At 39.8% G+C, this 27,238-nt stretch overlaps 1 protein-coding gene across 1 annotated transcript in view; it reads right to left on the bottom strand.

Moving 5' to 3' along the window:
- Positions 1-13,717, bottom strand: part of stac (SH3 and cysteine rich domain) — a 32,373-nt gene extending 18,656 nt beyond the window's left edge. The window contains exons 1-4 of the mRNA XM_083997564.1: positions 13,259-13,717; positions 11,946-11,978; positions 9,924-10,257; positions 3,244-3,377 (exon numbers count right to left, since the gene is read on the bottom strand). Of these exons, the coding sequence (XP_083853690.1) occupies positions 3,244-3,377; positions 9,924-10,257; positions 11,946-11,978; positions 13,259-13,372 (615 nt within the window). The 5' untranslated portion in view covers positions 13,373-13,717. The remainder of the gene's footprint in view (positions 1-3,243; positions 3,378-9,923; positions 10,258-11,945; positions 11,979-13,258) is intronic.
- Between the last annotated feature and the right edge of the window lie 13,521 nt (positions 13,718-27,238).

Here is a 27,238-nt window from a genome sequence, read left to right as displayed (position 1 = left end):
ACAAGGGGTTGAGAATTTTCAGTCATTTGTCATTTATTATGATCTTCCATGGTTAAGGGTGTGTTATTTCTGTGTTAGCTGGGTGTAACATTGTTAAGACTGTTTAATAAATTACAGCAGATACTTAAGTAAGAGCTAGTAAAGGTGTCATTGTGTTGGCTCATTTTCTGTTTTGGGAGGCACTGATTTGATCACACAGGCAAATCACACAGTAAGAAAAGTAAGAAAAGGGCTGAAGTTTTTTGTTTTGTTTTTTAATTCTGGGGCAGAGCATACCAATGTTGTGATCTTGTCTCTTTCAGTCGCTGAAAGCAGTGTCACGAGTCAGGTCTGACTTCCTAAACCACAGCGCTCAAGGCTGCATTCTTTTGAATAACCGCTTGTCTAGAGAAGGCACCAAGGAAACATGGAAGAAAGATGGAGTAAAAGATCTGCATGATGTAGTGGTCAGAATATGAGCTACATGTCCGGGAGGAACTGAGGACACCTGCTATTGATTGTGTGTGAATGATAAGAAGCACTGCTCGTCCAAACTTAAGTGAATTATCTTATTTATCGTGAGTAAGACTCTGAATCAGTCGAACTGTGTCACTGCAGCAGATCTGGTTCAATATGTAGTTCAAGCACTGTAGTACGACTCAAATCTGCTGCTGACTGAGGGTGTAAGAGGGTGAGTTTCAAGCAGTGACTCACATATTAACTGACACATATTGATTATTAATCATGTTTGATCCAAACTGGCAGGTCTCCCAGAAACTTTAATTAGACTGGAGTTGTTGTTGTTGAGACTGAATAACAACCATATGCTAGGAGGAGAGAATAAATCTTTTCCAGTCAGTGCTCAGCTTTGTTAAGCAAAGACACCGACGTACTGTATACCTGCAAACTGTTGCTACTAAGTATTTTTGATTCACTGTAAATAACACAGTGTTTCTAGATAACTTAAACAACTGGTAGAGTATCTGGTAGAACTGATAAAAACATTAAAACTGTATCTTTAACGCTAATATGTTAGAACAGTTTTTTGCCAAAACCAACAATTATAAACATTGGTTCTCTCTTAGAGCATAACTCAGCTATCTGAAGCAATAAATACAAATGAAGTTAGGTTATGTAACCAAATAGCTGAGAGCTTACATGTTCATTACCACTGATTTTTCAACTACATCTGCAAGAGTATTACTGTGTCAGTAAGTTCAGAAACTTACTGAACAAACGAAGACACTCTGAAGATGCAGATCATGAGGTAACTTGATTTCTTAGCTTAAGGGTTCTCAAGCCAACAGAAACAAGCTTGGCTGCAGAAGTGTCCAAGTTTAGAGTAAGTCGAATTTAGAGCTGTACTCCACTGGGGAAACTTCCCTTTTTATGCATGACCTCTCAACCTCATTTTCCACTCCTGAGAGCCGATCATATCTTCAGGCCTCATCCCTCAGGCATCTAGTGGAAAGACGTCACAAAGGAAGGGAAAGGAGAAAAAGGGGGCCTGTGCTGTTGGTATCATGTCCATAATATTTCCATAAGACGTCAGTTCCCTTTCTTCTTGATGACTGAAACCCCCTTTTTTTTTTGAAGATGTACTTCGATATCTTCAACTGATTCCGGGCAAATTTTCTCAAGTGAGGTGTAGTCAAGTTAGAAAAGATAGAAAATCACACGTAACACGACCTGTCACGTGTGGGATGTGTGTATGAATGACTAAAGAGCAACAGTTCAGTCCTGACTGCCAGTTTTCTGAACTGTTATGGAGGAGATGACTGTGCCCTGGCTCTTGGTTTTACTAGTGACCGATCCTTCTCCAGTAAAGAAAAACAAAAAACATTCAAACAAGACAGCCTGCCCACCCCAACAGTCCAGCTCCATGAGCAAATGGTTTCATTATAATGCAGCAGGTCTTCAGCTGTGATGATTGTGAATATCATCATAGTCCAAACTCTAAACTATCAATTCCAAACAATGAGGACAGACCATCAGAAAGTGTGTTCTGGGGGGACACAACAGACAATAACCATTGTCAGTTGAAGGGTTATTACTGTGTGGTCATCACCACTAATTTCTGACGTAATAAAGCTAAGAGTCTTATAGATGATACTATCTTCTTAAATAAATCATTTTTCACACGGAAGTTTTGCTCTAGCTTTTTACAACAACTTTTAAGTTTAGGTGAAACTGATCAATCAGTATGAACTTAATGATTTTGAGCTAATTAGAAAAGAAGTAACTTGTATAAAACAGAGAATATATAGATAGAGGAATAATAAAACCTTTTCCAAAAAAAAAAAAGAAGAAATATTTTACAATTGACCAGAGTAGTTTCCTTTTAAGCTTAATGGCATTAACCAAAACTATGACTATGTTCATGAAGAACTTTCTTTCCCCATGGTGAAGACACAACAATGACAAAACATCAAAACAAAAGAAAATCCATATCAGGGAAAAATAACAGGAGAAACCTCAGGGTGAGCGACAGAGGACGGATGTAAACATGACATATTGTTGACATCGAAAGACAAGACAAAATTTTAGTTAAAAAAGTTAAAACTTAACAAAAATAATCTTTATTTCTACAAAAAAGGGCAGGACAGGCTGCTAACAACATAAGTTGTTGTAATATTATTTATTCAGTGTCTTTATCACTAGATAGCACAGCCAACTTCTCCATTTTTTTGATACTGATAACTTTTCACAAACCCGTCCCTTCTGCGGATGATAAGATATTTAATCATAATGATGACTAATCTCGCTTTTCCACCCTCTAACTCTACAAAAAATAAGACTTGACTTGTGTGAAATGTCAAACACAAAATGAAACAGATCTCCAGTAGTGTGTTATAAAGCTGCATCAGTGTTGCATCATATTGATCCTCCTGACTTAATGGTATATGCTGACTGCAACATGGCAGAACTTGACAGAGGTGAGGTGGAGGTCGGCGTTTTTGTAAATGGTGTGCTGCATTACCATTATCTAACACAAAGGCCGACAGAGCGATGATATAACGATCATGAGGATGATGACGAGGACGGACGTTGGTCACAGATGTACCGGCACACTCACACGTAGAGTGTGATTTCTGAATAAGCACATTCTGGTGGGAAATGGTCAGACAGCCAACTCCAACATGTCTGTTTTGGTTGTTCGCAATTACAACAACTATATCGGAGTCTCCCAAACTGTTGACAGCTAAATGGAGAATGTGGCACCTATATCATATCATGACTTGTATCTTTCCATGTTGTGCTTACCAGTTTTCCCATGCAGCGCTGCTGTCCCACTCCGTTTTCACATTTGTGGTGCAGACTCATCTTGCAGGCTTTGCATCGCAGGCCGTGTTTTGCTGTGTTTCCCGCCAAGAACACCACATGTTTGGCAGTGGTACCTGAGACACACACACAGAAAAAGAGGCAACAGGTTCAAATCTGCTTTGTCAAGAACTGGCCTCCATCTCATTCATTTATTTATTGTTTATAAGACAGAGTTTCTGGAGCCTTTCCCAGCCATTAAAAAAAAAATACATGTTGAATATTTTACAGTAACATGGACAAAATTGAGCGAATCAATCAAAATAACCCGGACCAAACCAACTGTATGTGAGCCTGTGCTATCATCACCATGTAATCTCAAACTTCTGTCTTAGTGCAGCTCAACCCTCACTTTTTAACGCGTGACTCACTGTCGCTGGAAATGAGTGTTTGTGCATGAATAGCAAATTAATAACCTTTGAAAAATACAATGGAGAGGCAGATACTGTAGATGATAGAGACATGAGAGATGACAATGATTGTTTTGTTTGGGATGGAGATGTGAAATCATAAAGAGAGAAGTGTTGGCAGAGAGTAAAGCTTACATGGTGTGACAGCTCAGTTTTTAATGATGATCATTGAGAGTTTGTGTTTATAAGGCTAAAAGAAAGACAACAAAAGGGCAAGAGATGAATAGGCATAAATGTGTGTTAATTAGGTATAGAAGATAAAGCAGAGTAATTAAGTAAATGTGGACTTGATCATTAAGAAAGTAGTTACTTAGCAGGTAAATAGCTCAACTTCACTTATCTGTCAAAGTTTTAAAAGATTTAAAAGATTCTCACATTACTCCTATAGACTGTGAAACATCTTGTGTGACATTCCTACTCAGGGCCAAAAAAAGATCCTGAAAATTGAGTCCAATCTCTGCTCCACTGAGATTTAGTTTAAACATCAAATCTGAACACAATCTGAAGCAAAAACTGAACTTAGAAGATAAATTGATAACCAGCTATGAAAATGTAAATTCTTAATCTCTTGTTTTCAAGTAGAATTGATGTGTCAAATGATAAAAGTCGGCATAATCCCCAGAGAAGATGAAAGCAGGTTTCGGGTTCCTGAGAAGACAAATTACCTTGAAACCCATATGTGTCATACATGGGACGACAAAAGCCACCACTTAGAGCCGGCAGCGGTGTATCATTTGACAGCTGTTCCACATTAACAAGAGAGGACACTGTTACCAAATCCCTGTGCTGTTATTAGTTGTAGTCTGACAGCGATGTGCTTCCAGCTCTTTATTGATTAATCAATGATCACGTGCCATGGTCTGCTCCACACCGCCCATGTGTGTGTGAATGAAAGTATGCAAAGGAATTATCGATCCACTTCAGTGGCCGTGAAGTGCAGAAGGGTGTGTACGTATACTGTAGAGGTGATGATTTGACCAATCCAGGTATCATCACAGAAATATACAGAGAGCATTTCAGTCCAGATTAGCCTCAAAATGCAGCATATTCAGTTTGACAGGCAGGTTGGGGAGGTTCAGTAAGCAAAGGTAATGCTGCACTGTAAAAATGAAACCAAGCAGAACACCTGATCCCCCCTGAACAAGACGGCAAACACAAGATACCGTGTGCTTAAAGGTACAAAGCTTCTCAGTTTACTCAACCAACAGGGTGGAAAAGAATCTCTGTTTGCTCTTCACGTGCTGCAATGTGACACGATGTCACAGCTATCTGGAGCTGGACGGCAGTGAAACTCAGTAATGTCTGGAAAACTGGATGCCCCCCCCACCCCCCCCCCCACCCCATTTTTAAAGCTCCTTGTGTTGCTTGGCTGACCTGCCAGAGCTGGTTTACACTGAGATGGAAACTGGGAGAAATGTGATCCTGGCCTGAATCCTCTCTGCTGGTCAGCCATAGACGACAACAGCAACAACAACAGCAGCAGCAGCAGCAGCAGCAGCAGCAGCAGCAGAAACAGATGCAGTGAACACAATCTGCACAATTTTTTTTAGGTCACTTGAAATCAGGTCAACTGATGATGCTGCTTAATGAGCACTTTGAGTGTCATTCTCATTCAGTAGAGGATTTCTCTCCGGTGTCTTTAAGCCACCCTGGTTCAAACTTTTATCTGTCTCTTCAGATGCATGGGACCGAGAAGCAAATAGAGTCCGTGTAAAGCTGGTGTTGATACTGTAGACTTGTTTGAGCTGACTCATTCCAACATGAAAGAGGAATGAGATGCCTCCATGTTAACTTGTAACAGCTTAAACATCAACACGCCGCTGTGTCTTAGCAGGAAGATACAAGATGCTGACTTTGTCTTTGGAAATAGCTAGGTGATGATGCTGTAGTGTGTGTGTGTGTGTGTGTGTGTGTGTGTGTGTGTGTGTGTGTGTGTGTGTGTGTGTGTGTGTGTGTGTGTGTGTGTGTGTGTGTGTGTGTGTGTGTGTGTGTGTGTGTGTGTGTGTGTGTGTGTGTGTGTGTGTGTGTGTGTGTGTGTGTGTTTTTCCTCAGAAGTGTCCAAGGCCTTAAGCCATTACAGCTGTGGGGAACGTGAATAACAGTGTTGCTCTCTCTGGCATTTCATTTTTCTTGGCTACTCTGTCTTGTAGTCTGTTATTGTTAGTCTATTATTCATTTGCATCACAGAAGAGATTCCTGCCATTTCCCATATCTTCTTCTTCCTTTCCCACAGTCTCACATCCTCTATTTCCTCGTCTTCCTACTGACGCCACGCGCTGTCTTTACAAGATCCACACACTGACTATGTGCTGATCTTACAACACGTCTCCTGTTTTGCAGCTAGCCTTCATCGTGACAATCACTCCTCCAACTTTGCTTCTTCTTAAGCTCCTCCAAAACACTGACCTGTGCAGATCTCTCTGGTTTATTTGCAGACTTTAATTAGTTTCTTCCACAGCCATTTGATTTTCTCCCACCATTTCCCCCTCTGGGAAATGAAGGAAATAAGTCCTAGAATACTTAATGCAATTTTTTTGTGTATCCATTTGTGATCAGGGGTTATCTAAAATCAGCTGTAGTTCTGTGCTCTGATGTCGCATGAAATGTTCTTAGGAATAAAAATGCAAAAATGTTTTATCAGAAATTCTCTGAAATCCTCACGCAGTCCCCGCAGAAAGCCAGTCACACAAAACCACAAACTCATGGTGGCGTGTGAGGAGAAGTCAGAGAGGACCACTAAGGTCATCGCAGTCTCATCACTTAAGTCTGTAGGATTCATCGTCTGGGAATGATGGATGTCCGAACAAAATTTTGTGCCAATTCATCAAATAGTTTTGGGGGATATTTCAGTTGGGACCAAAGTCCAGCAGACTGACATCAACCTCACATGTCTAAAAATAGCTACTTGTAAGAAAGAAATGTTCACTCTCCTTACAGTAAACTTTTCCTGGACTGGTGCATTTTTGTAACAGATGTGTGGGATATTTTCAAGACACAACAGACAGTGTTGGCTGTCAGTAGTTAGTCAGTGGAAGATCAGGCTTGTTAAAAAACCCACTAGTATCCCGAAACAATGCACATGTGTGGTGACATTTACTATGTAACTCAAACATGTGATAACGTCCCAAAAAAACAAAGTGTGATACACAGGGAGGAGTGCAGCATCTCAGGAATGACAGTAAATAAACAAATAAATAATATGAAATGATAAATAAATGACCGTCTAACCTATAAAGGCTTTTTATAGAGACAGTGATAGACAGTGATATTCTGTTCTTGAATATTAGGTTTCAACTGTGCCCTCCTAATTATATTAAATTAACTCAGTCGAATGCATCGGTGAAATAAATTATAAATGAGTAAATAATTAAAATTACTGAATAAGATCGAATTGAATTAACTTAATTTGACTCAATTATATTTTTTATAAATTAAACTACTGGGAAATTCACTTATATTAATTAAATGAAATCAATTCATTTGAGGTAAATTTATTATGAAAGGTGCTGAATTGACTGGATACACTGAAGGCAGATTAGTGGGGAAAGAAAGTCAATAGACTCAACCCATGTCAGTCCAGACTTGTAGATGTTTTAACTGTAATGTAGGTTTCAGTGTTTGGCTGTTTTTATTATTTTGATGTTGAGTTACAATCGGTCACATCAACTGAACACAATATGTATTATTTTATATACGCTACAAGGAGTTAAAAAAAGAAGAAGAAATGAACGCCTCCAGAAACATGGTAATGTGTTTATGGCTCTATCCATTATTTACTAATGTAGTTTACACAGCCTTCATCTAGTAAAGCTAATGGATGACTCAGGCAGCACTATAATATAATTCATCATTTTCTTTTTTATAATGGATGACACATTCAATTTGTACAGACTTTTATATAATAAAGGATCCTCTGTAGGATGAAAGTGGGTGTTTAATATTTCCAGTCTGCTTTTTGCAAAATCAAGATATTGGTATGCATCTGTTCACAGTCAAAAACTGTGAAAGTCATTAAAAGATTGATCACTGAAGTAAAACTGATGCATTAGTACACCTTTCCTAATTATTCCTATCATTAGTAGTTACATGGTATGTTTCTATCACACCTTGATGTATTTTACAACTCAGTTAACTTGTAGATTCATTAAGTTAAAAAACATGTTGTTTTCTTGATGAGACTAACAAAAGCATGGATGGGGATCTATACTGATCATGTAACAGTGATTTTGTGCACAGAAAACTACAAATGTGGATTTCAAGCAAGTGTTTTCCAATTCACACTGCACAACTGTCTGCATCTTAATTAATCTCACAGAACAATCCCTGCACCATTTCAATTCACCAAACAAGCAGAAATTTCACTACACACACACACACACACACACACACACTGTCAGACTTTGACAGCACTATTGCATCTCATTATACACACATACAGACACTTGTGCAGAGAGAGAGAGAGAGAGAGAGAGAGAGAACCACCCTCCACTCTGTCTCTCTCTCCTTTTTCTGCTGACTGTGCCATGTTCTCATTAAAACAGGACAAATGAAGAAGAGGGCAGCATCTTTTTTCTCGAGTGCACCGGGGGGCAAAGCACCCACCTCAGGGCCAGACAGACCTGACATCACACTTTCATTACCAGCAGACCACCAGAGGGCCACTCAGTGCTTTGGCCACTGGACGTGCTTCAGTGGCCAAGTCACATAAAACAGACCAGGGTGAGCAATAATGGTCATAAACGTGTAAATTAATTTCATGGTGGAATTAAAAGTTCAGCTTTACTGTAGTGGTTTTGCATTTGAAGCCAGGACGCTTTTTGATGACGCTGAAATGTTTGTAGATAGATCTGATGTATCCTTATGAGAAGACTGTGTCAGAAATCATTTAAAATTCCTGTGATACCTGTGGTACGGTGTTTGTTTGGCTGCTCAGTGCCGTTAAGTTGTGGAGGAGAACATATTAAACCAGCTGACATTAAACCTGCATTTACAGATTTCCTGGCCACTTTGGGGCCGTACGTGTAAATCGCTTGTAAACACTATTAAAACATATTATCACCTGTTGAAATAGCAAACTAGTTTGTAAACAGCTGTTTATTTTGCTAATCTAGCTGTTGTGGAGCAACATTGAGTGATGATTGCAAATGTAATGTAAAGTATTCACTCTCTATTACCGGTAATCTGTTTTTGATCTTTATCAAATCCTAAAGGGAAATATCTGTTAGCTGCTAAATGCTCATTGCTAATGGTGTCTATCTGTCGTTTGGTGCAGGCCAGTACTGCACAGATTCTTTAGTCTGAAAGCAGCTGCATCCTCCAGCTGGGAAAAAGATGAAAGTCAACCACAACTGTAAAGTTGCAGGCTATTAAAGCAAAAACAATGAGCTGAGAGATACTATGAAACTCTGCCGTGCTGAGAGGAGCTGCAGAGTTTGGTGAAAAATCTCTGTCTATGTGTGACCCCTTTTTGGTGATTTAACTCTGGTTATACATGTGCTTGTTTACATGCACATATTTTGAGCCACCTACAGCACGTTCCCACCAGTCTGACGTCTTTTATCTGCTACCAAACTTGATATCAGGGGCTTGTTGAGCAGATGGTGTGGACAGCCTTCGTCATTATCATGGTGCAGAGGCCCTGGGATAGTAATACTTAGTGGTCCCTCAGTACTGACGGTTAACAAGGAAGGGAGCAGCCGGAGAAACCAAAACATCTGGCGAGGGGAGATCAGGCCGAGGTGCCGGCATGGGTGATTTTGACTACCTGGCACCTCAGTGGACAGATGGAGGGATGGGCTCAGTGTGGAGGACCGAGATACTTCAGTCACATGTCAGCAGGTCAGGTTGGATACTCAGTGTCAGGTGCCCAACTGTCTGTATGTCTGACATTATACTGTGTGTGTGTGTGTGTATGTGAAATCTGTGCAAACTATTCTCACTGCATAATGGCATTGCATTCATAATGCAAAAACAAAGGTAAGCACTGTAGGAAACGCTATCCGCTGTTTGCATATCTGCATATTATTATGTATCACCATCTAATTTTAACTCAAAGTCCTAGACATAAACAAATGAAGGTGTAGTAATGTAAGGAATAACCTGAATGCTATGATTGCACAGTTTATTGCTGTGTCACAGATTTGTCCTTTGTCTTCTGTGCTTTGTTTGATATTCTGAGCACACTAATGAAGGGCTGAGGTGTCGTTACCATACCTACGATCATGTGGTTGCAGACGTCACAGAAGGTGGGCTTCTTGAAGATGTGCTCCATAAAGCAGTGTCCCGCAGAGTCCACCTGCAGCGGGTTGCGTGACTGGGAGCGCGATGTGGGAGGAGGAGCGCAGGGGATGGCCGGAGGGACCGGAGGGATGGAGAGGTTGGTGGTGTGTGGCGGGGCCATCCCGATGTTGCAGAGATGGCCCGTGCTGCTGCTCACATCGGAGAGCAGCTCCGTCTTGTTGTCGTTGCTGGTGCGGAAGAAGTTGTCGGCGCTCTTGCTCCGGATGCTCTTGGTCTTGAAGGACAAGGAACGTTTGAGTCTCTGCAGCTGCAAAGAGAGAGAAATAGTTGAAGAAAACTGGAGCGAGGGAGAGAAAAAAGTCAAAGATAGAATGAAAAGAAAGAACGACAGAGGAGAGAGAAAAGTGGGACGTGAAATAAATCAATTCCTGCAATAAACTAACTTACAAAGTCTTTAAAACCTTAAAGCAAATGTCTCATTGTCTGATGTCCAGATAAAAAAAAAAAAAGACCATAGCTAGAGGGAACTTATTGCTGCTTAGTGGAAAATCTTGGAGGTTCCCTACCTGGAGGATAATGTGATTTCCAGGTTAGGCTCATGCATTATATCAACACCATTTCTCACAAGCTGTGCCGTCGTTTCTGGCCGCAGCCTCTATCAATCTCATTAGCCTCCTATTTTACAGTAAAGCTATTCATAATACTCCATAGTGACAACTCCTCATTTAACCTCTCAGTGTGTACGTCCTCCCCTGTGAAACGCACCCAATTCTGAGCTCACACACATAATGAAGGATGCCCGAGCGACTGAAATGTGATTTTCTGGTTTCTGGTTTCTGGCTGGTGTGTAGCTGTAGGTCTGTGATTGAAGGAGGAAGGGAAGGATTCCTAATGATCCCTCATATCTCTTATAGTACAGGCCTGAATGTAGAACTGTAAACAGGCAAACACCTGTGGGGATTAACTGTTGTTCCTGCTGGTCGCTCAAGGTTGAGTCGTCCTCTGTGAAGTTTGTTTGCCATGAAGTAACAGCTATGTACACACAGACACCGTCCACATCCACCGATCCTGAGGGGGAGAGATTCTCCTGAAATCCTGGACTTAAACTAATCCTATACACTAAGGAGAATTAACATTATCGTTTGCTGTTAATACTTTTGGCAAACATGCCTGAGTAAATTGTTTAGAGTGCTTATTGTTGCAGCTTTGGCATGGTGAAGATCAATCAGCTCCATGGGGTCACTTGGGGAACAATCAATTTAGACCCTTTTCTCTGCCATTACCACCCACGTACACACTGCTTCACACACGGACATGAACATAAAGACCTCATACATTTTCCCACAACCTATTGTAGCTCCTCAATTGCATGGCTTTTAGATACACTGAAAATACAATTGGCGGTAAAGACATAATAATAATAATACAAACACAGCTGGTTGTGAAAAACTAAATTTGACACATTATTTTTTCCCTGTCAATTCGTGGAGCATTGTATTTATCTATAAATGGTGTGATGATGAAGTATACTACACTTATCATGTAAAATGGTTTTATATTAAAAAACAGTCTTTATAAATATAGTTATCGTAAAATGAGCAAAGTGGGGAAATGCGTGCATGCATCCAGGAGCTCATGCTGTGTTTGATGACACAAATCTATAAGAGATGTGTTCTGTCAGGAAGCTGGGAGGGTTAATGGTGGCTGGGCAGGGAAATGCAAAACAAAAAAACAAACAGTTATTGCTTACAGATAACATATCAAATCATAGTAAATGAATAAATATGCTTACTGATGCAGCCCCAGAAATAAAGAGTGCATTCTTTAATTATGGGCCCTGATGGTTTTTCATCTTGTGTGGCATTGATAGAACTGAGTGATCATTTAAAAACAGTAAAAGCTGTAATGTTGAACAGCTCGTACATGCAGGTATATGCTGTTGCGATGGACTTAAATGAGCAGTACTCTACAGTTTGCACAAGAGTTTAGGCTCACCTTGCGCTTGTGATGTTCAGGCCTCACAGTATTCTTTAAGGAGGAATAAAAACACAAACACAGCTTTACTTAACGGTAGTATACTCCAATTAAGGAGCTGGGCCTATTTATCCAGTCTAAAAACACTTTATTAAATCATCTTTTTTTGTTTCTCTTGAGCTGTTCTGCCTCTGATTTTGGAAGCGAGAGTGGCTGTTCGGCACAAGCTTCAGTACTATGTGAAAAGTCAGCCAGGAGTTTTCTCGAACTACACATGCCAAAGTAGGAGCTCACATGCTCAGGCCTTAAAAGACATAAATGCAGAAACAGAGGAAATCATCTGTGTCATCTCTGCTGCGACGGACAAACCTGGGACCGAGGACTGATTACATGACTGCAAAAGTCAAATAGAGAAAGTTTGAGTCTCATCTGTCCTTTGCAAGAGCTCTGGAGAGGAGAGAGGAGAGCCACTGAAGCCATCCACTACCGTGATGACTCGTCCAATATTTTACTGCTAATTGTAGTAGTCTGGGCACCATGTGACCCACATAGATGGCAAAACGCCTGAGGCAGCTGTGGATCTCTGTCACACAGCCTACTTTTCTATATCAGCCACAAGTAGAAAGTACAAACCCATATGCCACTTTTTATTAATATTTCCATGATAATAACAACAACAACATATTGTTTCCTTTGCCACTACAGCACACCATGGATTTTGTTTACAGGCAAATCCGGGGCTTAAAGAGCTTCTACATCCACATTATTCCTACATTAAATAATTCCAGTTTTGTGATCCTACACATGGTTTTAGTCTCTCCTAGACAAATAAAACACCTTTCTGTTAAAGATAAGAAATATATGAAGAGTAACAGTGATACTTGATGAGTTTAAACTGATATCATCTTAATTTAAAGGTTATTTTCGTAAATGGTACAATGGCATGATGTTATTGCACTGGTATTTATAACTGCAGGGTGCTGTGTTGTACCGAGAATGAGTCTGTGTGGTGACTCTTTATGGCACTTACAGCGTGTTGTGCTCGTGTTTTGTACATCTGATATCGTTGTTAGTCAATCAGTGCAGCAGGTAGCCTATACAGTGCCGTCCTACATGTAATCAGGACCAGACTGCTGAGGCTGTTTGTAAAAGGCTGATCAGACTCTGACAGAGTTTAAATGAATGTTGTTGTGTGTAGCTGATCCCTGTTGAGTCGGATGTTATTGTCATGTTTTTAGAAGTTTGCTTAGCTGCTCTAGTAATAAGAGTTGGGCAGTGCGATCTCGTTGTATCCGGTTGGTGGTAAATAAAGAATAATAACAGAGCAGTCCTACCTTGGTTTCCTGCTGGCTGGCGTTCGCCGTTGGGGATTTCGGTGTCTCATTCTGGTCCCGTTCGTCCTCTTTGCCCCCACTTTCGTCCTGGATCATGTTGGCCGGCGGGATCATCCTCTCTCTTTTAGTGATCGCTGGAAAAAAAAACTGTTGCTCTGTAGAGTCTGTTTTCCTTCCCACCAGCTGCTTACATCGGTCCCATTCCTCTATTGTCACTGTGACCCGGGTCTGAGAGGAGGGGGTGGAAAAGTCACACAGACTCGCTGCTTGTTCCTCAGAGTCTCTCAAGAAAAGATAAGAAAATCGCCTTGAGGGAAACCGGGATAATTAATGTTTGCCGAATGATTAAAAGTCTGTCCAGTCTGGCTTGAAAGTGTCCTGTCCGACTAAAAGAGGCTGTCGCGTTGATCTTGTCGGCGTGCGTAATCCTGCCAAGACATCTCCAAGTCCACGCTGTGCGCCGCGCGCCTCACGCTGCCAATACACTGATGGGCGGAGAGAGAGCTGAGAGAGAGCGAGGGAGGGAAGGAGGGGAAATACGACACTATCATATGGCCGGACTGAATCACCACTTTAAAGAAAAAAAGATTAAGTCCACAAATTCACAAGTTTTAATACACGTCTTGAACCATTACTACATAACTTTAATAAATTGATAATACAGTGAAACATGCATCACTTAACTGTGTAGTAAAGTTTGGAGCCTAACAAACAGCCTCACTGCAATTCAACAGTGGAATTCATTTACTGTATATGGACCAATATGACACTTAGTTGAATAAAGGTGTTTGAGAATGACACTTAAGTATGCACCTGCTTGACAACATTGATGAGAACATGCCATGAAGGATTGGTTTGTTTTTAGCTTCAGCATGATACAAAACTAGCTAACAGCAGCTTAGTTTAAATTAGTTCAGCAAATTTTGCTAGCCTTGACTCAGTCCAAAGGTGGCGAGAACCACTTACAAACACATGTAACATTCACTGATCAACAGGTTACATCTCTGTTTAATACAAAAACCAACTAACATGTAAAAAGAGAAACATTTCTTGGAGAGATATGGGAATTTTTTACTTGGATAGGGCTGTGCATGCTTACTTGGGTCTCCACACCAGATAGTTGGACCAGTCCCAGCCTGGTCAGAGGCGTAGGTGAACTGATGAAGCCTCTTGGATGAGAGGTGAAACGTCTTCCTAGACAAATAACCAAGTCTAGTTGCTTTCGATTTAAAATTCCTTTGAGATGCTTACTTGCTTACTCTAAACTTTTTTATTATAGGAATTTAACTGACAAGATACAATGTGTTGACAGTGAGATATGCTTGTGCTTCATTACATGTGGACAAAGCCAGGCTAGCCATCTTTACCAGTCTTTCTGCTAAGTTAAGCCTACCCAGCTGCTGTAGAGGTAGCCTATCACATTTCTTATCTGACTCTCAGTGAGAAAGTGAATATACTGCCACATGTCATATCAAAGTAATTTTGCTGGTGTCCCTCAGACAAAATACTGTCTAAGTTGTTCTAATGACTAGGGAAGTCATCTCACACACATAGGAACAATGGGGATCTCCCAAAATGTCAAACCATTAGCCTATTCAGGTAATAATTATATGACAGTGTATCAGAAACCCATTTTTCTGAGAGCACACACCCATGTATTCATGTAGTCAATATACCATTACTTAGAAAATAAACAACATTGTGACACTTATGCTTTTGCAGTGAAATATGAGGCATCATATCCACCTCTGATGGGATAGGTGTGATGCCTTCTGTAGTGATACATCACACTGCCTCCTCCAGGCTCCCCTGTGATGTGATGTCCTTGAAGTTATATTGCGGGACGAAGGAGGCAGGCACCAGACTGCAGCCTGCTCACTCTGACAGGAATGCAAACACCCACACAGTCCCCAGGAGTGAGTCTACATATCCAGCTCCGTTTTTTAGCTTGAGATCAGAAGGGATTCCCTCCCTAAAAACTCAGCTACATCCCCTGAAAGGAGAAAAATGTGTCAAAGAAAGGCTCAAAATATCAGGTATAGCACTGAGAATAATCACTTTTTTTTTGACAGACCGGGTATCATTTTTGTCTGTGGGAGTGTTATTCTCTGTCTCCTCAGTCTCTTGTGACAAACAAGCTCTTTACAGTTTACAGCATCATTAAAAAAGCATCAGCTGAATGACAAGCATTCAGGTACGGAGGATATATCCAGTGTTTAAGAGCCATACGTCAGAGAAAGTACTGCAGGATGAATGAAGTGTAGAGACTGCAAATAACTGTTTGGGCTGTGCTGTACATGGACTGTGTACCTGCTGTAAATTAGTGATGGAGTTGTGCCCAGAGGTCGTTTACGCTGTGTCTTGGTAGTTTACAAGGTGTGAAAAAGGTTGGTGTTATTTGTTCACAGTGGGTCGAGATTTGCCAACAAGGCTGATAAAGCTACTTCAAAATCTATGCATTTGTATGTGTTTTGGAGAGATTGATCACTCAGTACAGTTTGTACTCCAATCTTTGCGGTCACGTTGTCAGTATACCAAGAACAGTGTTGAGATGAAACCAAAGAACACTTGTGACATCGAACGAGTTGAAGTTGTATGATTTTTACACAATAGCCCAGCACCTGGAGAAGACAATCCCCCGAGTTAGTCAGAGAGCCAGACAACCAGAGCGTGAGTCAGTGTTGAATTTGTGGACATACATGCCCATGTGGTGCGTTTTTGTGTGTGTGTGTGGTTACTGTGAATCATGTCAGCAGAAAAAAAGCCAAATGCATGACCAGTTGTGCCAGGAAGCAAGTGGAGATGGTGTGAAAGCGTGCGTGCGGAGCGAGAGAGCAGCACATTATAATTTCCTCTCTCAGCTGCTGGACCATTGCAGTGGAAGGAGGGCCTGAAAAGACAGAAGAGAGCAAGATGAAGCGATGGAGGAGGATAGGACAGAGGACTGGAGCGATAGGGGTTAATTATTCCAAATGAAGGGTTTCATCAAGGCAATTTGAGGAGACAAGTTTCACAATTTAATGGCTCACAGTCCTTGGTTCTTTCTTTCTTTCTCTCTCTCTCTCTCTCTGTCTTGAGGTCATATCATGAAATTAATATGACTATTCAAGACACCATGCGACCTTTTCCATTTGTTCTAACCTCGTGTTTACCTGCCACCAGATGGGGCTTCCAGTAAGAAACAGCTGAGTTGTTGAGCAGATTATATCAGAAAGATTCCACCCAGGCACAGATTTCCATCTGGAGGTTTGTGGTCAAACTTTCCAGAAACAATTCTCTGTTATGCTTTTATAACTTGCTCTGGTCATTTTCATACATTTCTCATAAATTCATTTGCCCAGGCTTGTCACTGTTGAATTCATAAAGGTCTGGAGATCTGTCTTAAAATTACACAATATTCAAAAAAAAAGAAAAAAGAAAAAGTGGTTTTATTTCCATTCAATAAACTTTGATATGCCTTCTTCTTTTTTGCAAATTGAAAATATAATGCAGTGGATATAGCCAAATATATTACTCTATTTTCATATTAATGTAAAAGCTGCAGTTTATAATGGGAATAATAATGCAATATAATAGTGTACAAATGTCACACCCTAGAAATATTAAATCACAATGTCTGTTTCTTATATTAAACCAATTTACTTGATCACACTCAGATTTACACATGCAACAGACTTGTTGATGAGGATGTGTATTTTGGGATGTGTGTGAATAATGTTCTTGAGTAACTGTGGTTCACTTGCTGTTTGCAGGTTGCTGCCACAGAGTTATAAATGGTTGTTATGCAGTTTGAGTGTGACACTGCATATTTAATGATTTCACACGTAAATGTGTTGTATAGGTAAAAACAACAAACAAGGAATAAAAGAAGAAGAATAAAAGGATTTCCTGAGAAGTAGCTAAGTGAATTTAATGAATCTTGCTTCATCATGCATGTAATCTAAGATTACATCTAAATTGGTTAATTTAAATATAATCTAGCCTTTTGTTTTGAGTTAATATCATTTGCACAAAGCCTCTGGTTTTGGTCATGCTCAAACTGAACTATTATACAAAGAATTCCATCTGGCTACTGGTATAGTATAGTATAGTAAAACAGTACAGCAGCCCCCAAGACAAAGACAATAGTAAAAGTCTTTTTATTCTATGAATGAAATAGATTGTATGAAATCCTACTGTTGTTGATGCTGCTGTCGTATACAGGAATTAAGGAGAAAAAGGATTGAAATTAATGGTTGTGGTTGTGAGTGAGGATGATGCACTTATATAACAAAATTATACGACGCTTCGTGAAGTGGAGCAATGACCAGTTGCTGAGTTGTCCTACCCATGTAAACAGGGACACGACATGCTGGTTAGGAAAGGTTACTTTTTCTTGTAAACAGTGCATGGTTGATTCATCAATGCCATTTCCGTTCATTGTGTCTCAAGTACCAGGCGGTTATGAAATCCCCTCTCCAACGCTGTCACACTTTTATGTGCCAAAAACCACATTTTGCCTCTTTCTGCTGAGTTCTCAGCTCCTCCGGGAGATTCAACATGTCAGCCAGTTATTCTTGTAATGTAGTTTCCTGCTCACGCAAATGGTGTTCGCACTGGTTTCTGGTGCCAACAAGACAGTTGAGTTTCTGCCATCAGTTTAGGTAGAGAGCTAACAGGACTTAAGTATTGTTATTAATCATAATATTATGCCTCCATATTGCTCTCCTCACGATTTATTACTGTACAACAGTCACTTTTTAATAATTCTGGAAAATTGATTGGAAGGTGTCTGTCTAGATAGGGATAGAAGATTATTACTATTATTCTCTACCATGAAACCATTTTAATTTAACACTGCAGTAGTTCAATCATTTATATGAATCATAAAGCACTAAAATAGTACTAAATAGTATCACTATGAATGTAATAATTTCACAACAAACAACAAATATGTGAAGCATAAATATAGATTCACAGGAAGTATTCAGGGAATCAGATTATTTTAAATGGTTGAAATGGCCCTTTAACGCTTATCATCAATCAGTTTTTCTCTGTCCTCAGATCAAAGCAAATCTGAAAATGTTAGCAATTACCACTGACCCAGCCTGACATACAACACACACACACACACATGCAGACACACATATGTCCCAGCATGTGTTACAGTAATGGGCAAATGGATTCCCTAAGAACCGAGGCTAATTAGCACATCTCATTATGAACCATCCCAGGAATAGTCTCTGCTGGGTACATGACAAAGTAATAAAAGAGAGGCGCACATACACCCTGTGTGTATGTGTGTATACGTGTATGCAAGAAGGAGTGAGATCTGGCTTTAGAGAAAAGTAATTTCGAGATCTTAAAAGAATTGACAAATGCAAAGTAAAAAATATGGGCATCCAGGGCCTCAGAGAAAGACGTAAAAATAATGTAACCAGCTCAGTAGTGACAAGGAACTTTCGTTGTGTCTCCTTTTATTTTTCTTCTCAGGTTTGCATGTCTTCGTCTAAAGTCAGATTACTCATTATGCTTCTTCCCCACAATGACAGCATGTTCAATAATGAATCATGCCAAGAAAGGAGAACAAAAAAAAGAGCAAATCAATCCTTCGATCATCCTTCAGATGCATGTGTGCCTGTCATGTGTGAACATTGTGTGAACATGGCAGGTGGACATTGACAGTGCAGGTTTAGGTTGAGTTAAAAACAATAAGATTGTCCCACTCTGTCTCTGCACTGATTGATTAATCTTCAGCATTGAGATGTTGAGCGGTCGTCTGTTTTCCTCACTGGATGCCGACTGTGACAGGAGAGAGCCGTCGTTCAAAGCGGAGGATCCTTCTTCCATCACTGGATTTGATCCAGTGACGCATGGCTGACCCCCCACGACCATGTAACTGGTCTCCAGCTGGTCATTTCTATGTCTCTGTGTGTGCCACTCACAGCTAATGAGACAGTAGAGGCTAAAAACAGCACAGAACAGCAGCTGATCCTCTGCCTCGCTGAGAGCATCACGTCTCGCTGAGAGGAAGAACGAGGCAGGTTGACCCACTGTTTCCAAGTTACAAAGGTTTTTAGTCAAGAAAAATCTATTTCAGTCTTAAAAACACATAAATCACAAAATTAGATTTATTTTTAAGTTCAAACATCATCAATGTACAGTAGGCTACATCAGCAAAATTTGAAACAATGACTTTGAAGTTAAAGTACAAGACTTTTCTCATAAAAAAAAGGCCAAAAACAGCAACTACCTTGTGAGTCTGTACTGATATCCACCGGTTGCTATTGAAGATCTATCAAAATGGGTCACAAACCTACAGTGTCTACATTCTACTGTATAGCACCATTTGCTATAGAAGCAAATGGTGCATTTATGAGGGGACTATTTTCAGCTGTGGATTAATGCACATTTGAATCGCTAGTGAGACTTTACAGCAGCAGGATGGTGTAGGTGGCAGAGACCTAAAATAATCCTGACATGTTTGTGGTAATGAAGGAACATGTCAACCAGTGCAACTGTGTGCATAGTTTATGCTTTTTTAATATAGTTATAGGGACAGTGGAGGTCTACCTCAAATTGCTCTTGCCTAACTGCCACTTGTTGTTCAGTTGTTCAGTCTGTTCTGGGAGTTAAACGTAAAAAATAAAAAAAATAAAAAACACAGAATATAACCTATATAAATTTTCCATATGCAAATGTTGAGAATCAGATGAGCACTGAGTGAACAGTGAGTCTTTGAGACAATAGTGGTCCATCATTTTCCAGTGATTGACAATGGTTGGATAGAAACATTGTAAATATTAGAGTAAAGGACTTCAATCTCAGACACATTCCTCAAAGACATTTAAAATTACTGTAGCCTACATGAAAAACACTGGACCTAAAGCCATTCTGTGAATGTATTGTACTAACATTTGACCATACTTCTTCAAACATGCAATTCATATCATAGTTGTTTTACGCACACAGTTGGCCTGAAGTGAGTAGACTTATTTATACCATGGGTTGGTTCAGCCAAGCAATCTGATTTATTAAAGACGAGTTCCAACTGTGCTTTTAATCCCATAAAACATTGCCTAGTTTGGCTTTCTTGGTTGCAATGCTGGCTTCTGCAGTAACAAGGGAGCTAGTTAGCAGCGCCCCTGTTTCGACTCTCTCTTTGATTTGTATGCATTGGCTGTTCTGGAGATATTAATTCTACACTTTGAGGACATTCATCCTCACTGTATTTACGAGCACAGTTTTTAAAGTGAAATGTGCAGATGATGATGACATACCACAAGTTCTTTATATCATTTCAGGTTTTGACTTTTAGTCATATATCTATTATAATCATATATTTGACACTAGTATATAAATAAGGGTTTACTTAAAATGTTAGATGAAGATGTGATGCGTATTAATTTACCTGGTAAATCACAAATTATTTTCAAAATGACAATTTAAGACATTCAAAGCAGGTCTCCAACCAGATAGAGTGGACAGACCCCAGGTTGTCTTTGTACTTATGAAAAATCATCAGCGAGATCAGCTTCAGAAAAAATGTATAATAGTTTAGTGACACAGGCCTCTGTAATTGCTCATTTCCCTCCTGCAAGTCATTTCAAGGAAATCTGTGTTTATTTTTTATCTTTTCCTTGAATATAACTACCTTACTTTTAATCAAATATCAAATAATCATAATCATAAATGTGTGTACAGTACGTAGAGCGCAAACTGGCTTCTGTGTCATTTGCTTTGTTTTTTTTTCTAGAGACTGAATCATTTATGAATGACTGCCACATAGGCCATATTACTGGGGGACCATCTGGGACTCACAACCCAGCTCTTATCAATTTCTTATCAAAACGTGACTCGTGAGCTGAGGGTGAAGGAGGAGGAGGAGGAAAGAAAGGAGAAAATAAAAGAAACCACCCCATCCCTATCTTTATGGTATCCATCCCATGGGTGATTTTATATTTATGATCTCATACCCAGTGTAATATTTCTTTCCTTTATTTACCAAATGATGATTTTATTACCTTTATTTGCCAGTAATAAATAAGGCTGACCCAGTCCTGAGAATACTTTTGAGTTATTTTCCCACTAAGGTAGCTGATGAATGCCACTTGTCACCCATGAGGAGCTGGCAGGCTAAAACAAGACCATGATGATTACTTGCTCCAATTAATGCTGCAAGATGATGGATTTGATCTCACCACAGATATCTGGGTGCTGTAATGTCCTAATATGGATCCCATCAGCCTTCCCTCTTCGTCATGTCATCCCTCTCATCCATTTCTCTCCATTTATCACTTCTTCTATCTTACATCACTTCATAATCCCAAAAAGCATTTCCCACTCTCTCTTTCTCCCCATTTCCTGTCTCTCTACAGCTGTCTTATCAATTAACGGCCTAAAAGCCCAAAAAAAAAAGCATTTCCCAAAATGTTAAACTAGCTACTTTATTACAGTATTAGGAATTTAACAGAAATCAAGGGCAGATTAACAAGATTTAAGAGTCTAATTGTAACAATACAATAAAACACATTTTGATCATCTTACTGTAACATGTTGCATTTGAACACTGAAAAAGCAGCATCAGGTTCATCACAGTGTTGCCAGACACTGAAGCAACAAACTCAAGTGCTATCAACAGTACCACTTATAGACACAATTTACTTAGCATCACAAAGCAATCATGTTTAGAGGGCAAGCCCACTAACGAGACCGAAACACTACAAAGGCCCAAAAATAGAAACGACACAGTGGATTCAATGAGAGAGCTGCAGCCGCTCTTGTGGATCCGTTCCTGTTGTGACTCACAAGTTAGTTCTGTTTCTTGATGACGCGGGCGGATGCGTGGGTGACACCGGGGGAGGGTGGATGGGAGCAGCAGATGCAAACGCTTGTGTTCCCCCAGACCTTTGTCTCAGCTTCATTTAGCCGGTTGTTGCTACGATACATCATGGGAAATGACACTCGGACTGAATGCGCAGACAAAACACATAAAGAGCTGCTACGTTTTCACACATTCTGGGAAATCTCTTCTATTTCAGGCACAATTGAAATTTCTTTCCCATATTAAGTTGGTGTGAAGTCAATTTAGGGTTATTTTGCTGAACACTTAACATATTGCTGCTGGTACGGTTAAATAAGGCCCACACTCACTGTGCTTGACATGTTAATTGCTATGGCTTTTTTTGGTCAAATGAAGAGGACGATGAGACTTTGGTTGTATTTGGATAAGCAGGGGGGCTCTACTGTTCTTGCTTTGCTCTCAGGTTGCTTCGACTCATGTGTAGATAATGAGGAGGACAGGGTTTTGGGAGCTGTTTTGATCATTATGAAGCTCAGAGCACTTTAGTTCTGGCATTTCCTCTAGTATTTCCAAAGTTGAAGGCTATTTGGTCTATAAAAGTGTCATTTCTGTGCAGAAAAGCTTCATAACCACAGTGTGGAAAGAATCTTGTGTTAAATAGCCTGTACCCAGGCAGCAAATTTTGTTCATTCAACACTTTGAATTCCTACTTTGAATCACTTTCGGTCAACATTATGTAATCCCCAATATTTTAATAATATTCCCTTAATACGAAAAAAGTTCCTAGTTTGCAGACACCTGTTCTGTGAGGGTTTTCTGGAGCGATCTGTCTTCCCATCGTTTTGCTTCAGCTCAGCTGTAGCTCTGAATTACCCTCCCTGCTGCGCCGGTGCTCAACACATTTTTCAGATAGATTAATCAAAACCAAAAACCCTGGCAATGTTTCTGTCCAAAGTCAAACTTTATCCATTCAAGACAGCACAAGAAAATTCTCGCTGCATGAAGGAAAACTGAAAAGCAATTCTTTTAATCATCATTTTTTTGTGAGGGGAAAGTCAAAAGTAACAAATGGGCTTGGAATCTGACAGCCTCTGGGCAGCACGAAAAAACATCTAGGACATTGGGTGGAAGTTTCTGTATCCAATGACAGGTCTCCTTATGAAGAGCTTCCAGCCACGTAAGGAGACAGTGATGAAGAGCTCTGAGGTTCGGGGAGATGGTGGACTCATGCCAACCAGTCAGGATGATAGATAATCTACCTGTTGGCATCTTTGCTGCTTCACTGCAACTTATCACAGATCGGGAAATTGACTAGAGACACTGCACTACACGGTGGGAATAGATTTGGCTCAACTACAGAGGCACTGCTGAAGAGACACATCCAGATCCAGATGGGACAAAGACATTGTTTTCAGCATAAAATATCAATCAAAATGTTCCGAGCCAAAGTCCTACACAAGTCACTTCACCAAACACGTTGACACTGTTAATTCATAAACAGGGATAATTTATGCCTACCAACCATGCTAGAAACGTGGTCTGTCGGCTGTCGCTCCCATTAATTATTTCCTTTGATGATGAATGCTATGCTTTCATCATCCCTGACTTTCCTCTTAGAGCTACCGAAAGGATCACATATTTAGTTTTGAGTCGTTATCCATACCATATTTACTTTAGGGTTTCTATGATTCCTTGTTAGTATCTTGTGTAGAAATGAACCATGTGAACCTCAGAGCAAAGTAGAGTGGAGTTGCTTAACTTCTACTCTACTAACCCTGCAGCCATGTTTACTGTAGGCTTGAGTGAAGCCTGGTCTCAGGCCACCTTGCAAGAAAGAGGCCTCCAGAAAAGCAGCGGAAAATCAAATTAACGTGTGTGTGTGTGTGTGTGTGTGTGCGTGTGTGTGGCGTAGATATAACTTTAAGGTTTACAAAATGAAAGCTTTACATTTTAAATTCTATTTACATTTTTACACAGTATTCCACAAACTCTTCAACTGCTCCAATGAGCCGCTGAAAGGTTTGTGAAGCAGCTGCTGATTCACATGTGTATTAACACCTTTGAAATTCTTTCTCACAAGTCTCAGTGATGAAAATGTGTCAATGTCACTTTGCACTAAAGGCCTGTATTTATAGGTTTAACAGGGCCTCATTTTGACACTGAGCCCTATTAATTGAGCTCTCCACAGACATCTCCCTGTATCTAAAATAGGTAGGAAGTCCATTGCGGAGGTGAAGAGGGACAAAGTAGGCCAAGGACTCTCACAGAAAATAGACTGTGAGTCACTGTGGGCCCGGATCATCTTGGGAAAGAACAGGAAATGTGAGAGAATGTGGGTTAACAATAATCCTGGAAATTACAGGCGTTCAAGCACAAGCGCCCCCCATGGAGTGATCAAGTGAAAAGGTTTTATTCAGATTGCAGTTGCGACTTGATACTTCAACGCTGTGGAACAAGCTCCCCCTCAGAATCAGATCAGCTGAGTCTGTGTATCATTTTAAAATGCTTTTAAAAACAGACTGGCATTTGTGCAATAATTCTAATGTATGTTTTTCCACATATTTAAATTTTTGTTTCTATTATTTTATCTTGTTCACTGTTTCTATATGATAAGTGATCTTAATTGTTGTATTGTCTCAGTGATATTGTATTTTGTGAAGCACCTTGTAACCCTGTTTTTGAAAGGTGCTATAGAAATAAAGTTTATTATTATTATTAATTTCAGGGGAAAATCTTTCATGCTACAATTTATTTGATGACTGTTGTGACGGGTAGTAAACATCGTTATAAATAACCCAGTAGCACAACAGCAGTTCAAGTGAGCTTGAATTGCCTCAATATTAAACTTGCAACCAAACTATACTGCACTAGTAATAAACCAATAATATAATATAAAGTAAATATAACATTGAATTGTCACTTTATATACTGTAGTAAACACTTTTGATTATAAGACAATTTTGCTAATACTGTATATACACATGAGGTTTTAGAAGAAATCTTTTTCATGTGGGTGGTTTCATTTACGATGTGTTGTTGTGTAGTCGTTTATTTTGCATGTAAATTCATATTGTAAGGAAAAGATTTACTGTAGCTGTGAAATTGAATGTAGAGGAGTAAACAAAGTACACTTCCATATGCAATGTAGTTAAGTAAAAAATTAAAATAGCATAAAATAAAATAAAAAAATACTGCAGAATAAGTGCCTCAAAATGACAGTACATGTGTAAATGTACCCCTAAATTGCTGTTACTAACCAAAACCACTGCCATCTGGTGGTCTAAATCTGTGTAATACATAAAAGTTGTGAAAAAGTTAAGGCTCTCACTCCTTTATATGGCAAAATAAATAATTAAAACTAATCACTTGTTTCGTTCACCTCTACTGCCACGCTGTGGTGATCACTGTAACTGCAGGGTGCAACAGTTTCCACAGATAAAAACAGTTATAGTTTCAAAACATCAGCCCATCTTTATTTACAAATCCGTACAGGACAAAAATAAACATACAGGTGGTGGTGGTGGGCTCAACCCTACACAGAGGTGCGATGGTGAGAAACGCTCCAACCAGCACACACAAACAGTCAAAATCAAAAACAAAGTCAATAAATTCTCTGTAAAATCCTCTACTGAAGTTGTGCAAGTTTCATCATCTCAAGTACAGACACACACTGGATATATTAAAACTTGCATATAGTCTTTCAGCTTATCAGTTTATGCTTCATCACTCTGATCGATGAGGAAATCAACTGTTGAGAAATATTACCAGAGACTCGTCCAGAGCCGCTTCTAGCTAGACAAAACTTGCTTCACCTCCACTGCATACAATGACACACGGATGGGCACAATCTTGTTCAAACACATACGTTAGCAGTAACGTTTCACACTGCAAAACTACACTATAGGATCCCAGGTCATGTAGGCATAGGACAGATGAAAAACTCAAGGAGTGATATGAGTGTAAATAAAAAATATTGTATTATGATGTGCGTGGTTATTTTCAACATTCAGCAATAACCCACTCTTACAACCGATTCTAAACATTGTTGTTCATTGGATGTTGCTGGGACGAGGACATGGGGAACTCAGTAAAGCTGAGGATGGAGGGCACATTCAGGAAGTACAAAGGGGCAGGTGTTGGTGGTGGGCTGGTTAAATCAAACCCATGGCACTTTGAGCTAATAAGGGAATAAAATCAGGCATTGGAACAGGCAATAGATTTGTGGTAAGGCGTCAACAAGAACTTTCATTGACACATACACACACAAGCATTTTACCCATGGTTTTTGTCAAAACTGCATACAGATTGAAAGAAAAGCACTCTCACAAACAGCTCAGTTTCTGTCCTCAAACTGAAATCCCGTCTTCTCTCAGAAACGTTATCAAAGAGGTTTCATCTAACATTTAGCACATTTTACAGGGAAATTAGTGTGTAAAAGACCTATACAAGCTTGTTTCTGTTGCCTTTACTCAAAATACAAACAGCCGCGAACAGTGGCAGGTGCAAATTTCGATCTCACACGCAGTCCTTTCAGTTACAGACCATGCAGTTCACTCTTCAAACTGTACACTGTATTTTAAGCTTTGGGTTTGTAAATCAGTGTCATATGGTTCAGTGACTACCAATCTATGTTAATCACAGACAAAGGGGGGGCAGGCATTAGAGGTGCAGTGGAGCAAGCAACATACATGATGCTGTGCACATTTGCTAACTCAGTACTGAATTACAAATATTACTTGTTTTTTTCACCCTCATAAACTGTTGATAAGCCACAGTTATGTCTCTGCATGCACACTCAATTTGTATTTTCAAGTATGTTAGAGGACTTCTTTAAACAATTGAAAAAAAGCATTTACTTGCATCCCTTCGATGGAAAAATCATGAGAAAAAAATCCTGTAGGACTCTTTTTTTTTATAACAGGATGGATAAAATGCTCCTTAAAAGTCCTCAATTTAATTCCAAAAATGTTGACTCGACAGTTTTGGATGTCACCCCTCTGCGCCTAAAACAATGCCCTGGATGGACAGCACTGGCACCAGTCTGTTGAATCCTTATTGAAAATAAATTTGAACATAAAAAAAAATCCAGGGAGAAATACACTGAATGCAAAATGCTACACAGTGCTGAAATTGATTATTATTGTTACCATGAGTTGGCTGTCCCCCCCTTCATACTTCACCAGCACTGTGAAGTTCAC

The sequence above is a fragment of the Trachurus trachurus genome (assembly GCF_905171665.1).
Source record: "Trachurus trachurus genome assembly, chromosome: 22".
Lineage (NCBI taxonomy): Eukaryota > Metazoa > Chordata > Actinopteri > Carangiformes > Carangidae > Trachurus > Trachurus trachurus.
Note: the sequence above shows the minus strand (reverse complement) of the source record. Positions and strands in the feature narration are given on the sequence as shown.